The sequence below is a fragment of the Leishmania panamensis genome, assembly GCF_000755165.1.
Source record: "Leishmania panamensis strain MHOM/PA/94/PSC-1 chromosome 34 sequence".
NCBI lineage: Eukaryota > Euglenozoa > Kinetoplastea > Trypanosomatida > Trypanosomatidae > Leishmania > Leishmania panamensis.
The window spans coordinates 428847-442178 of record NC_025881.1 but is presented as its reverse complement, the minus strand read 5'-3'; the positions used below and the strand labels follow the sequence as shown (position 1 = coordinate 442178).

Genomic DNA, 13332 nt, shown 5'->3' with positions numbered 1-13332 from the left:
ACCACACCATCACGGTCTCCACCTCGTCCTTGGGAGCGGGAGAGACTACACCTATACGCCTGCCCTCCAGTATGAGGACGGAGACACCACCGCCGTGCGTCCGCTCCCCTTGCCACACCGGAATGCTGAGCTCCCGAGAGAATGCCCTGCACGCCTGAGGGCTGAAATGCGTCCCTTGCAGAATACAGCCGTGTATCGAACGTTCGTCAAGGAGCCGGGTCAACCCGCAGCGCTTAACGCCGCTCAGCCCATCCCAATGCCACGGCACACACAGCGCAGGCAGAGTACAGGATCGCGCTCCGTGTCACCGCAACGCAGCACAAGCGGAAGAGCAGCAGGAGGATGCGTGTATTTGCCAAATCATCGACACGATGCGCCGTGCGCCGACACCCAGAGCCCACAGCCCTACACGAGGGCACGCTGCGGCAGGTCCTTGGCTTCCCTTTAAAGTGAGCAACCCTGACGACGGGAGAGGCCCCAGTGTATCGTGTCAGGGTCCAGTACCCGCGCTGTGTGGGGAGGCCGGGACGGTGCTCAGCTCACGGAGTCGTTGCACGGCTGTACCGCGTGTCTAGCGCTGCCTCGCGCCACGCGATGGGTCTCTGACAAGCCGGGCAGAGTGGGGTTTGAGCTCAGACTGTGTGGCAGAGAATGAGCATGCTCAGCAAAAAAAGAACTGGGTGCTGAATACTAATACCACGGTGAAGTGCCAAGTATCCTCAGGGACCACAAAACAGGGCCAAAAGAGATAGCGTACAGGAACCGCAGAAAGCAGACTACTGAGGCGAGATGAATGCAGGGGAGCGGTGACCTCACAGATGTCAAGGTGGATCTACCGGCGGTTCAACAGCCACTGCACTCTGTTCGTGGACAGGCGCTCCGCTCCACAGTAGTGTCGCAGCGACGTGTTTTTTTACTTCTGTGGGTATGTGGATCGCAGCGTACTCAATACTTCAAAGTCGACTTCAGCTTACCCTCCTCGTTTAGCTCTCGGCAGATGTCCCACCCACCAATCAGCTTGCCGTCTACGTACACCTGCGGATACGTCGGCCAGTTGGCGTATGTCTTAAGCCGCTCGCACACCGCGTCGTTTGTCATTACGTCGTAGTATATGAAGGGAACGCCAAGCTGATGCACCAGCTCACAGAGTCGACTAGTAAAACCGCAGCGCGGACGGGAGGGGGTTCCGGTGATGAACATAACGACCCCTGGCCGCGTCGTGAGGTAGTGCAAGTAATCGTCCACAGTGGCAAAATCCCTCTGCTGAACCCCGTTGCCACCCTTCTGGCCAAACAAAGAGTAAGTATTCATGTCTATCTTGTCAAACTTTGCGCCAGCTACATCCGCCACCCTCTCGACGCGACGCTCATCGCCAACAAGCTGTGTGCGGAAGTACGCGACGAACGGAACAGAATCCACCCCCTCCGCCTCGCACACATCATTGAATTCGTCACAATCTACCTCAGCAAAGACAACGTTGTCGCCATACTCGGCAGCTTGCTTGGAAAGGTGTTCACTGACAGCAGCGCAGGGTTCACACCAGGCGGCGCTAAAGTGCACGACAAGCCCCAACGAGGCTTCAGCCTTCTTCTTGATCTCGGTGTAGTGCTCCTTTGAGGTAACCTTGAGCATCTCTGCTGTATGATTTTAGACCACTGCTGTGAAAGGCGAGCAAAGAAAGGGAGGTTAGTGACTGCTCTGAGTCGAACTATGTGGATGGAATAGTGTGTATACGTGAATGAGTTGGGGAGGAGCAGCCCGCCTATGCTTGAGGAGTGAAGCTCGACTGTGTGAGCCGTAGGACAATTTTTTCTGTCGTATTTGTAGCACGGGCTTCGTATGAGTCGTGGCGGAAGAAAAAAGAGAAGGATAGTTTAATAAAACCCCTGGCGCCGTGAAAGACAGAGAAGGCGCTTATGTAGGTCTGAGAATACCTATCAAGCACTTCTGAGCAAAGTGGAGAGTCGCAGTAGAGGTGCAAACGTGAGAATGGCGTCCTGGGTTTTAGATCGCTGTGATCTTGCGTCTTCATAAAGAGCCGCGTTCTCCCTTCGGTCTTCCGTCCATAAGGCGTGTTTGCACAGTAGCCATTAATGATCCTTCTCCCCCTTCGACGTCTCCTTTCTGCTAGTAATAGTGCGCAAGCTGAACTTGGGGCAGAGAGATCTGCTCAACGGGTGCACATGGAAAACAGAGCTCTCCTCCTCTACCTTTTTGCGGCTGCTGTGCCAGACCTCCCGAAACACAAAAACAAGGAGAGCCGCGTGACAGCGCGCCGAGCAAAAGAGAGGTACAGAGGGGAAGGGGGAAAAGAAAGAAAGCACCGAAAGAGTTACTTGAGAAGGTTGCACAACACTAAGAGCGTGAAACACTCATTAGCCAGAGGCAGAAGAGAAAAAGCAGCAGAGAAATACGATGTACTCATGTACACACAAGCGGATCAGTTACTTGCTGCGCTTCGCGCCCACCTTAGCCCACTTGCGGGAACGCTGAATATCCTCACGAAGCTTTTGCACTTGCATTCGCTTCTGCCTCTCAGTGTCCTTCAATTCCTTCAACGCGGTGCGCATCTCGTGCAGCCGCACCCGCGAGTCATTCCGCTGACGACTCATAGCAGCCAAAGCCTCATCTAGTAGCTGTAGTTCAGTCCTCCAGTAGTGTTCGCTCACTTCAGCACTACTCAACAGTTGCTCCTTGGCAAGTGCAGGAGAACACAAAAGAACCGATGGTCCCAGTTGTGTGTTGCAGTTTTCGATCGAAGAAGTGTCAGCTTTTTTTCCTGTCGAGGTGAGCTCCTCGAGAGCGTTGACATGTTCTGTTGCGATGCATCGAGAGGAGCGCAACTCGTTCAGCATGTGTCGTAGGGTGCTTGTTTCCCTATCTAGCGCCACCAAACGAAGATCGAGGTAGTTTCCCCGTTGCATGAGCTGCTCCCGTTCATAGGAGCGACGCAGCAACAGATGGGCGTGCATCGCCTCTGGGGTGCAAGTTTCACTCTCACTGTTGAGTAGGGGTAGCGGGGTAGACCCTCTTTCCTCCTCGTTCAGCGGCTTTTGTGCTGCGCGAGCCATCGACGCCATCGCCTCCTCGTAGCGGAGGCGAAGAAGATTCAGCTTCTTCCGATGCCGCTGCAGCTCCTCGCTCAGCTCGTGCACTTCGTTCTCGTTGAGGTGCAGTTCGATAAGGGCCCCTCGCATGTCAGCCTGAATCCGCTCCTCCTCGATCTGTACTTCAGCACGAAGGTACGCCTCGACCCCCGCCGTCTCCTTGAGCGTACTAACCTGTGCATCAGCTGCCCTCATCAATGACTGCAGCGTCACTCCTGCCTGTTCGTGCTGAAGCAACCGGATATGGTGTTCCTCTACGGTGGCCGTCACCTCTCGGTCCAGCCTGGACACTTCCGCCTCAAGCAGACGCAAGTCGCCCATCATCTTGCCCTGCGACACATCCTTCTCCTCCAATGCTTTGCGCGTGTGATGCCAGCTACTGCGAAGAGTCACAGTGTCATGTAGCAGCAGCCGATGGTCTCGCTGCACACGCAGAAGGGTACCGCGTAGCTGCTCAATCTCGCGCAGCCAAGAGGCGTGGCGCTGAGCCCGCCGCTCCAACGCCAACGCCTGCATCGAGGGAAGCAACGCCTGCCGCTCGCTCAGTTCTTCCGAAAGCTTGTTGCTTCTCTCCTTAAGAAGCTGCATGTGACCTTCTGCGGTTTCCTGGTCCGCGACTAGGGTCCATTTAACCTTCATCATATTAGCTACCGCAGCGTTGACCTCCTCACTCTTTCGACCCTCGTCCATGAAAGTCTGAATCGCATCGGTGAGCTTCGCACGGGTGCGCTCTACCCGGTCTTCCAGCTGCGCTTCTTGCCGTCCAAGACCTAGGATCATGTCCCGCAGCGCCGCTGGTGACGGCTGCCCGGTTGACTCATCCCGCTGCATCTGCCCACGGGCGCCCTCCAGCGCATCACGACGTGCCTGCTGCTGTGCCAGCAGCTGTCTCTTCTCCTCGCACAATAGAATGACGTGTTCGAGCTCTCGACGCTGTTGACAAAGCTGCTGTATCTCGGCCTGCTCACAGCGCGTTGAAATCAGTGAGCGCGCCTCGTCGTCTCGCAAGTCTTCCACAGCCTTTTGGAGCGCATGGACTTGCCTGTCGTACCTCTCACGTTTAAGATCACGCGAGAGTGCTTGGAGCTTGTTATCCCCGAGGAGCCGCTCCAACGTGGCGTGCAGGTCACCGCGGAGCTTCTCCTTCTCATGGGCAGTCTCCAGCAGAACCTCCATGGATTTGGCATTTTCCAGCACCTGCGTATCCAGCTGGGAAGTTTGCACATTAACTAGCTTCAGTGCACGCAAGCTCTCCGCCTGGTCCTTGACAGCATCCTGTAACGCGAGCTGCATGGCATCCACTTCCTGCAACACATGAAGCCGCTCACCTCGTGCCTCCTCCAAGCGGCATGCGGTGACACGAACTTGTTCGTTGAGGTTATCAAGCGTGACCCACAACGTTGATGAAACCTCGCGCTGTGCAGCAGCCAACTCATCCCCAACACGCTGGCGGCTGAGGTGTGCCGCCACCAGCTCCTTTGCCTCCTCCTCGAGCTCCACAGCGATCTCTCGTTTCCCACTCAAAACACGGTAGTGCTGATCTACAGTTGCCTCTAAAGCGGACACGGCTTGAGAGAGTTGTATTTCCGCCTCTTTTGCCTGGCGCGCTCGTCGCGTTTCTGTCTCAGACTCCTGCCGGAGCTGTCTGAGTTTGCTCTCATCATCTTCAACAACAGCCCGCTCGCGCTCTACCGCCTCTGCGGTGGCCTTGATCTGCTGCTGGGCTTGGTGCTGATGTTTTTTGAGGAGTGCTACTACCTCGCGATGCTCCACAACAGAGTTGCGTTTATTGTCGAGGTCAAGCGTCAGCTGCTCAATGCACTCCGTGAGCCGCTTGTTGGTGGTGTTGAGGAGGGAGGAAGGCCATCGAGAAGACATCGCTGCACCGAAAGCACCGTGTGTGTGTGTGTACGTGTATTCGCTGATTACCAGCTATGTGTATGGATATACGATTTATCTCCCGCCTCTTGCTGCCGCTAGTGCGTTAGGCCACTGTGCTGTTAGTCTGCAACGTAGCAGGGGAGTTCGGTGCGTCTATGAAAAAAAGTCTGTTCTACTTTTCTGGTCTTTGGCTGTCTCACTGGGATAGTGTTCTGAGTAAATTAATAGGAAAAGAGAACGTGAAGCTGTCGATGTGAATACCTCACGCCTGTTGCTTTTCAGGGTGCGCAAGGCGCATCACATCCCATGGTATTTCTTTCCTTTGCATTTGAAAAAAGAGCAGCAAGAAGTGCCCCAAATCAACCACGGCAGGTGCTTCTTCTTCGTGGTCGATGTAGAGTCGCTGACAAAGTTTCGAAAAAGAAAAAGAAGATAAAACAGAGCGTTTTTCTTGGTGTGTGACAATAATTGCCTTAAATGAGAAACGACATCAGAAAAACTGGGGAATGTGTAAGAAGGTAGGAGAATCCATCAGAGCTGTCTCTCTCGATACGCTAGCAACAGGGGTTGCCACAAGCCCGTCTTCTCTGCTCTATAGGGAAAGACGAGAATAGCAATCAAACCACAGGAATGGGCAACAACGAAAAACTGTGGCGTTCCACTTTTCTCCCCTGGGGAACAGCAAACAGAACTCGTCGACATCGGCCACTATGTTGAGTTCAGAGCAACGAGAGACAGTTATAATAGAAGCCATTGACCAAATAATATCTGTAAGCAAAGAGTTTCATGCCAGAGAGCCATCAGGGCGCTGAATCAGGTCTCCACTCGCGGAGTAACATTTACCCTATATAACAAGCTTAAAATTATACCCATAGCACGAGTCACCTACATTTCCATACTCAGACCCTTTCATCCCAACAGACTCACTGTTCGCCGCCGCTGACCTGTACAACGAAATGTTGCGCTGAGAGGTACATGTGTGTCATAGTTGCAGCTGTTGCCGCCGAAACGCGTCCCGCGCTTTCCAGGCTCGGAATTCTTCCTCATCCTGTCGGCGATCAGAATCATCTAGTATGTCGGAGCCCTGGTACTTGTTCAGTAACGCACTTTCTGCTTTCTCCCATTTGCTGGTGATCGACAACTGTCGCTCCCCCTGCTCTCTGTCAGACACTGAGGATCGGGTTTCGGCAGTTGCCGCAGGTGTCCTTTGCTGATGCGGTCTACTTTCGACATGTGATAAGGTGGTGGGGCCCGTCGATGCGAATGCTCCCAGTCCAATATGAGAAGCGCTACCTTTTGACGCCACAAACGGGATCTTGAGTGCAAACTCGTCGTCGGCGTCTGCCGTGCGAAGACTTCGTATTGCATCACTACCCGGTATTCTAGACAGCACGTCTTTTCCGCTCCCGACAGCACTTCTGCCGCGACTGCACGCCTCCGCGGAAGATGTTCGGGGAGAGGATGATGGAAGTCCAAGCTCTTCCTCCTCGTTTTCTTCCGATAGCCCGCTAGCCGCGGCGTCGCGATACGTGCCGCCCAGCATGAGATGTTTACAGCTTTCTCTCTTTTTTCTTTACTCAATGATCTCGGTAGCTCGTCCAAACATGTCCTAGCACCATGTGTCCGTCGAGGATAAAGAGAAGAATGCGCACAGCAGGTGTGATTCTAACTTGCCACTCGCTTCCCACGTGCAGTTAACTGGGCAACAACACCAAGTTCGAAATGCGAGACTAAACAAAGAGGACAACGAAACGTTAGAGCGAGAAGTAGCAAGACAATCGCCTTCATTCACAGGCCATCAGTCAGGGAGAGAGTATGAGGTAAACTCCACCGTGCACATCAATCCCCTGTACTTACACGCACCCACAACCAATTCCGCAGTAACAGTGACGACTGCGCTGCGAAACTGGCATTATTTTCACTCTCAGCCCCTGAGAGGTGGCGAGTGGTACATACACCTCTCCTAAAAGTCAGCTACTTTTTCCTTCTTTGCGCCAGTATGAAACATACGAATTACACGGTCGAGTGTAAAATTCTACCCTGAAATGTGAACGAGTCGACATGACACCACAGGTCAGCTACTAAGAAAAGGGGGAAAGCTGATAGAGAGGTGAGTTACGAACAAAAGAAATAGAAATTGAGGAAATCCGTTTTCGAGGGAAACAAGGTGTAATGCAGGTCTGCTTGGAGGAGAGACTTCGTCTAATACGCTAGAGGCAATCCTAGCCGTGCAAATGAGCGGGTTGCCAGCAATCCGCACACTGCGCGTTGGTACTACCATGGCAGCTTCTGGCCACGGTGGTAAAAGCCACCAGTTGGCCCGTCCGTCGGCAGGGTGGCGAGCCACACACTTGTCTCAGCGCCTTCGTAGGGGGTGAAGTGCGCCTCCGTGGAGTTGAAGCACATGTCAGTTTGCACGTACCCAGGGTAACAGCAATTCACTTTCGCAGAAGCAGCGCTGCCACCAGCCTCCTCAGAGTGCTTCTCGAGATATTTGGCAAGGTTGTGCGCATACATGTTCACAGCGGACTTGGTGCACTTATACGCCGTCAATTTGGGGTGCGCGTACTTGTTCTGCGGGCGGTCCACAGTCTCATGCGTTCCGAGCGGCGTCGACACAAACACCAAACGCGGCGCCTCCGACGACCGCAGCATCAGCGGGAGGAAGTTGTTTGTGATGTCCACAGTTGCAAAGAAGTTGATCTCAAACTCATCACGCATGCGCTGAATGTTCAAGGGGAACACCTTGTTGTCAAAATCCATGAGGCCCGCGTTGTTGATGAGCACATCAAGGCGCTTGTAGTCAACCTCAACCTTCTGCGCGGCGGCCTCTACAGAAGCGGGGTCCGTCGGCGTCATCAGTAGCAGATCCACATCTAACTTGTCCTTACGCAGCGTGTTGACGGCCTCCTCACCGCGTTTTGCGTCCCGTGCGCCTAGAAGCACCTTGAAACCAAGCTCACCTAGGCGACGAGCAGTCGCAAATCCAATTCCACGGTTGGCACCAGTCACAAGCGCCACTCTGCGCGGAGAGGACATGCCGATGAGTAAATTCGAGGCGTGGGTGTGCTGTTGATTGGCAAATTGCACCAAGAGTGTTTGAAACTGTGAATGTGGAAAGAAAAACTGTGAAGACGAAAAAAAACGCGTGGAGTGGAGTAGATACATAAAGTGAGAATTCAGTCGAATTTTTTTTTCGGTGAAGTACTGCATTTTTCCGTCGGGATCGACGCAGCGCACTTTTGAAGGTGAGAGGAAGCAAGGAGTCGAGCTTCCGCCTACCGGCATCAACTACCGTATACTACGAGAAGTTCAGATGAGTTCCCACTGAGTTAGGAACGATGAAAAGATGCAGTAAAAGGAAAAATGGAAGCGAAGTCCCACTATATGCATGGTGGAAATGTCGGCGAAGCGAAGAGAAAGACACAAAAGTGTGGTGCGCGTTTGTGTTGCAGTGTACAGCACACTGTTGTGTTCAGAATAACAAGGGACTTCAGCATCCGCTTCTCGTGGAAAGCAATGCACGAGAAACACCAAGCCTGCTGCGCTTTGTGAAGAAGCAGGCGCAGAGTGTCTCTTGCTTTGAGCTCGAAGGGTCGTCCCAAAACCGTAGAAACAATAGAAGCATGATATTATAGCTACCAGGCCAGACGATTCTGCTTGTGGAAGAACCCGCCAGTGGAGCCATCGGGTGGCAGCGTGGCAAGGTACACGCTTGTTTCCGCTCCCTCAGTGACTTCCAACGGTGCGTCAGCGCCACCCATGTTCGTCTTCACCCATCCAGGATGGGCACAGTTCACCTTCACGTTTGTATCCTTCAGAGAGCTCGCCAGATTCACAGTGTACATGTTCATGGCAGCCTTCGAGCAGCTGTACGGAGCGCTGCTCAGAGTGGAGACTCCCAGCTCGCAGCTCCCCATGATGGATCCGACGTTCACAATCCGGCCGGCGGGGGACTTCTTCACCATGTCCAGAAAGTGGTTTGTCACGCATATAGCGCCTATCACGTTCACCTCGTAGCACTTCCGCATATCGTCAAGGTTGACTCGGCTCATATCGCCGCGAGGGGCGTAATATCCAGCATTATTGATGAGGACATCGAGAACGCCGTTGAGCTTCTTGGACAACTCCGCAGCTGCCTTTGCAACAGAGGATTCATCCACCACATCCATGATCACATAGTCAGCCTTCACACCGTCCGCAGACAGCTTCTCCATGGAGGCCTTTGCCTGTTCCTCACTTCGGCAGCTGATGATCACATAGTAGCCAAGTTTGCCCATTTGCCGAGCCGTCTCCAGACCGATCCCGCGGTTCCCACCGGTGATGAACACCGACTTCATAGTTTGTGTATATGTGTGTAGGTGTGTGTGTGTGCTCTGTAGAGGGAGAAGTCTAAAAAGGGAAGATAAATAGAAAGGAGAAAGAGTAGTTAGTCGACAAAGCAAACTTCCGAATGTCAGTGGAGGACGCAGAGCACATAGGTTTCTTTAAAGTATCTAGAGGGGTTCTCTGGAAAACCCATGTAAGAAATGATGAACTGTTCAAGGACAATGGTGGAGATTAGAATCTCCAAAATGTCATTGCCAAGAAGAGGTGAGAGTAGCCTCGACAGGCTCGGCGTCACAAAGAAACGGGAGCCTCTAAAAGCAGAGAACCGCAAAGAAATAAAGTCGCGAAGGAGTACCCAGATGGGCTCTTGGGACTGAGTGCAGGGAACAATAGAGAGATGCTCCTCTCTTGCTATGTGTAGCTTGTCTTCCTGCGAAAGTTACAGAGTTGGGAAACAAGGACTATGCATGAGAGCCCATCTCGTGCAAGACGTCAGAAGAAAGTACATAAAAGAATGCCGTACGTCGCCAGTTGAGAGAAAGAAGAAAAAATAAAGACCGACTCGAAAAGAAACTAAACCTTCCGGAAAATGCTTGAAGCCCCATTTTTCACAAATCAGCATGTTCACCGATGATGTCATACATGGGATTTGTATTTTCAATGCCGACATTGGTAGTCCAAACCTTAAAATTCGCACCAGAAGAACCATCCATCGTACTCAAGACAGACCCTAAGGACTGGCACGCTGTCTGTGACGAAGGGGATGCGAGGCAGTAATCCGCCAGCGTCTGGAATAGGTGAAGCCCAGCTTCATAATAAACGTCTTTAAATGAGGTCTCCAGCAAGTGGAGCGGCGTTTTCTTGAGCTGGTTGGCAACACGCCTTCCATGCTGCATCAGGTATGAATCAGCTGCAGAATGTATGGTGTCGCAAATGATAGAAAATGGTTCTGCATCTGCATCGTTCCCACGCCGCTTCACAGCATTTTGGCATTCCTGTTTCGCGATGTCACTCCATGCCTCCCAGAACTTTTTGCTGGGAATCTCTCGCTTTTTCGCACTTCCGATAGGGCTTTTGTCGCGGTGTTGGTATGCCATGCGAACAAAATCGCTCTTCTCCTGGCACCCTATACACTCCAACCCGCGGTCCATCAAGAAACCACGAAGATCTTTAACTTTCATCTTCTTAAAATCAGACTCAGTCATACCGGCTGACACTAATGTAGCGGCCAAAATGGCGACTAAAACTGTTATAAAGAAGGCTTTCATGTTTCTTGCTTTGACCAAGAAGAAAGAAAATACTCTAAGAGACAGCAACGGATATGATAGGCACAGAGATGACCTCAAGGGAAAGAGAGAGGGTATCAGAAGGGTAGAAGAGTTATTGTAATTTTTCTCTCTCCTAGGCATTAAACTTGCGTGGCTTTGCACTCAAAATGAGAAGCCAAGAATGTGATGATGCAGCCTCTCAAATAAAAAAAACTTATCAAGTCCACACGAGATCGACAGATGCAACCAGCATAGAACCTCCATGCAAATTTTAAAGTCGTATCCGGGATTTTCATCTTAGCTTATTGTCATTTTTAGACGCTGTTAGGTTGCGGACCTGCGAGTAAGAGACAACTTATCGAGAATAATTACAAACCTATGTGTCACATTTTCGTGCGTTTAGAAAAGAGGGCTAGTCATCACCAGTGGGTGACCGTGTTCGTTTCGAACGACGCTCTTTCTCCTTGTTTGCCCTCCGGAAAATGTCATCAAAAACCTGCTTTGTAACTCCTTCAAACTCATCCTGGGCGAAGTACGAAGGACTCGACTCGAGCAGCCAGTCTTCGGAGACAGCTGTTACCGTTCTTATGTACGTGTTACTAGTGAGGACTAGCTCGTTAAACACTACAAATTTGGGGCGGCGGTTCAGGTATGTCGATGGAAAAAGAAGGCACTTCACATCGTCTTTGAGTGTCATAAACTGGTGCTTTGTTGGAAGAGAGAGTGCCACCTTTGTGAAGTACCCTTTCACGATGGCACGCCGAACATCGTTCGCGAATTCCAACTCCGCTGGAGCATCCTCATGCTGCACGTGCCGCTGTTGTGCAGTATACGTGCTGTTAATAGGCAAATTCAGGCGGCGCAAAATTCCGACAAGTTGACGGTAAATATTCACTGCCTGCTTCATCACACGAGGATTGATATAGTTCTCTGTGCACCAAGAGGTGCTTTGATTGTTCACCTCGTAGAAAGCATTGAAGGCGTTCAGATACGCAAGGTGATCCCCTGTTGGATGATAGAACTGTTCGCGGCACCGCATCGCACGGCCTCGCTGGTCATTTGAGGGTGTGATGAATGGATTTTGCACTGACAGCATGGCAGAAATTCGTGCAATATCCTCAGAAGATCCGAACTTAGGGCTGTGAAAAAGCATCGATGCCATTTCTGGATCTACAGGAAACTCTGACATCAAGCTCCCCTCCTTTGTAAGATTGCCATCGTCGTCCAGTGCGCCAAGGAAATTGAGCAACTCTAACGCGCGCATCAGCGTCTCGGGTGCAGGCGGCTCAACAAAGTCGAAGTTGACCAAATCTTCGATCCCCATTTTTTTCATATGCAAAACAATGCTGCCGAGGTTACAACGAAGAATTTCAGGGTACGTATTGGGCTGTAAGGCTGAGTGAAAAGATTTTGCCGTATACAGCCGAAAGCATTTTCCCGGCTTCGTACGTCCAGCACGACCGCAGCGCTGCCGAGCACTCGCCTGGCTAATTGGAGTTACGAGTAGCGACTCGACTCGAAGCTTCGGATTGAAAACCTTTTGCTTTGAGAAACCGCAGTCAACCACAAAAACAACCCCGGCAATTGTCAATGAAGTTTCGGCCACATTTGTCGCCACAACTATTTTCCGCGTTCCCTCTGGAGCTGTCTTAAACACCTTTCGCTGTTGTGACGGTGGTAGAGCAGAGTACAAGGGCAATACTACAACGGGGCCGTGATGGCAGTTGGCGCTGCTGTGCTCTGCCATCCGGATACCATTTTGCAGGCGTTCCACAGCTGTCTCGATTTCATCTTCACCGGTCAAAAATATAAGAATGTCTCCCTCGCCTTCATAAAGATGAATCTGTGTTGCTGTGCGAATGGCCGCTTCTACGTAGTTAGCTTCGGGCGCCTTTGAGTAGTATACCTCAACTCCATACATACGGCCAGAAATATGAACAAGCGGTGCCTTGGGAAAATACTCTTGAAAGCGCTTTTCTTCGAGGGTCGCAGACATCACTACAACCCGAAGATCCGGCCGCTTTGGAAGAAGCTCCTTCAAGGTGCCAATCAAGATGTCGGTGGACACAGTGCGTTCGTGAGCTTCATCAAGAACAATTACACTGTAGGAGCTCAACAGCGGGTCCACCATCGCCTCACGCAGAAGCATACCATCTGTCAGGTACTTCAGCCGTGTTTTCTCAGAACACTTGTCATCAAAGCGAATAGAGTAGCCTACCTCCTCGCCGAGCTCAACATCCATCTCTTCAGCGACGCGCTCACTCACACTTGTTGCGGCAACACGCCGAGGTTGCGTGCAAGCAATTCTACGCTCCGGTTTGAGCTCCAAAATGTACTGAGGAACCTGAGTTGTCTTTCCACTCCCTGTTTCTCCAACAAGAAGTAGCGTCTGATACTGACTCACCAGCTTTTGAATACGCGCCTTGGCCGCAGAAATAGGGAGCTGCTCGCGGACTTTCAAGAGAGTGAAGTAGTGAGAGCTGTATGCTCTTCCCGTTAAACGATTCCGGGTGCTGTGATTCGCCTCCATTTTTCACATATTAACTTTTGTTCCATCTTGAAGAAAGAAAAGGTGTGGTGAGAAAGGCAGAGGTAAAGCCGAGCTGTTTTTCACGCGTAACATTGCACGCGCTTTCACAACAGAGCACATGGCATAAATCCTCCCCTCAGGGTGAGGTGGTGGCGAATGCCGATCACGTGACGTTCCCTTATGAGAACTGTTGACTCGGCCAAAGAGGTGAAACCAC

At 51.8% G+C, this 13332-nt stretch overlaps 6 protein-coding genes across 6 annotated transcripts, besides 2 other annotated features; all 6 read right to left on the bottom strand.

Moving 5' to 3' along the window:
• Positions 1–443: part of a repeat region that runs on past the window's edge.
• A 63-nt stretch (positions 444–506) lies between these two features.
• Positions 507–675: a repeat region.
• A 270-nt stretch (positions 676–945) lies between these two features.
• On the bottom strand, positions 946–1632 carry LPMP_341120 (monothiol glutaredoxin, putative; the record flags this gene model as incomplete). The annotated part of the gene is made up of 1 exon (XM_010704236.1): positions 946–1632. The coding sequence occupies one exon, from the start codon at positions 1630–1632 to the stop codon at positions 946–948; it is 687 nt and encodes a 228-aa protein (XP_010702538.1).
• Positions 1633–2444: 812 nt separating this feature from the next.
• Positions 2445–4985, bottom strand: LPMP_341110 (hypothetical protein; the record flags this gene model as incomplete). Its single annotated transcript, XM_010704235.1, has 1 exon — positions 2445–4985. One exon carries the CDS (start codon positions 4983–4985, stop codon positions 2445–2447), a length of 2541 nt encoding a protein of 846 aa, XP_010702537.1.
• Positions 4986–7262: 2277 nt separating this feature from the next.
• On the bottom strand, positions 7263–8027 carry LPMP_341100 (short chain dehydrogenase, putative; the record flags this gene model as incomplete). Its single annotated transcript, XM_010704234.1, has 1 exon — positions 7263–8027. One exon carries the CDS (start codon positions 8025–8027, stop codon positions 7263–7265), a length of 765 nt encoding a protein of 254 aa, XP_010702536.1.
• A 599-nt stretch (positions 8028–8626) lies between these two features.
• Positions 8627–9328, bottom strand: LPMP_341090 (short chain dehydrogenase, putative; the record flags this gene model as incomplete). Its single annotated transcript, XM_010704233.1, has 1 exon — positions 8627–9328. The coding sequence occupies one exon, from the start codon at positions 9326–9328 to the stop codon at positions 8627–8629; it is 702 nt and encodes a 233-aa protein (XP_010702535.1).
• A 597-nt stretch (positions 9329–9925) lies between these two features.
• On the bottom strand, positions 9926–10585 carry LPMP_341080 (hypothetical protein; the record flags this gene model as incomplete). The annotated part of the gene is made up of 1 exon (XM_010704232.1): positions 9926–10585. The coding sequence occupies one exon, from the start codon at positions 10583–10585 to the stop codon at positions 9926–9928; it is 660 nt and encodes a 219-aa protein (XP_010702534.1).
• A 412-nt stretch (positions 10586–10997) lies between these two features.
• On the bottom strand, positions 10998–13115 carry LPMP_341070 (pre-mRNA splicing factor ATP-dependent RNA helicase, putative; the record flags this gene model as incomplete). The annotated part of the gene is made up of 1 exon (XM_010704231.1): positions 10998–13115. The coding sequence occupies one exon, from the start codon at positions 13113–13115 to the stop codon at positions 10998–11000; it is 2118 nt and encodes a 705-aa protein (XP_010702533.1).
• Positions 13116–13332: the final 217 nt, after the last annotated feature.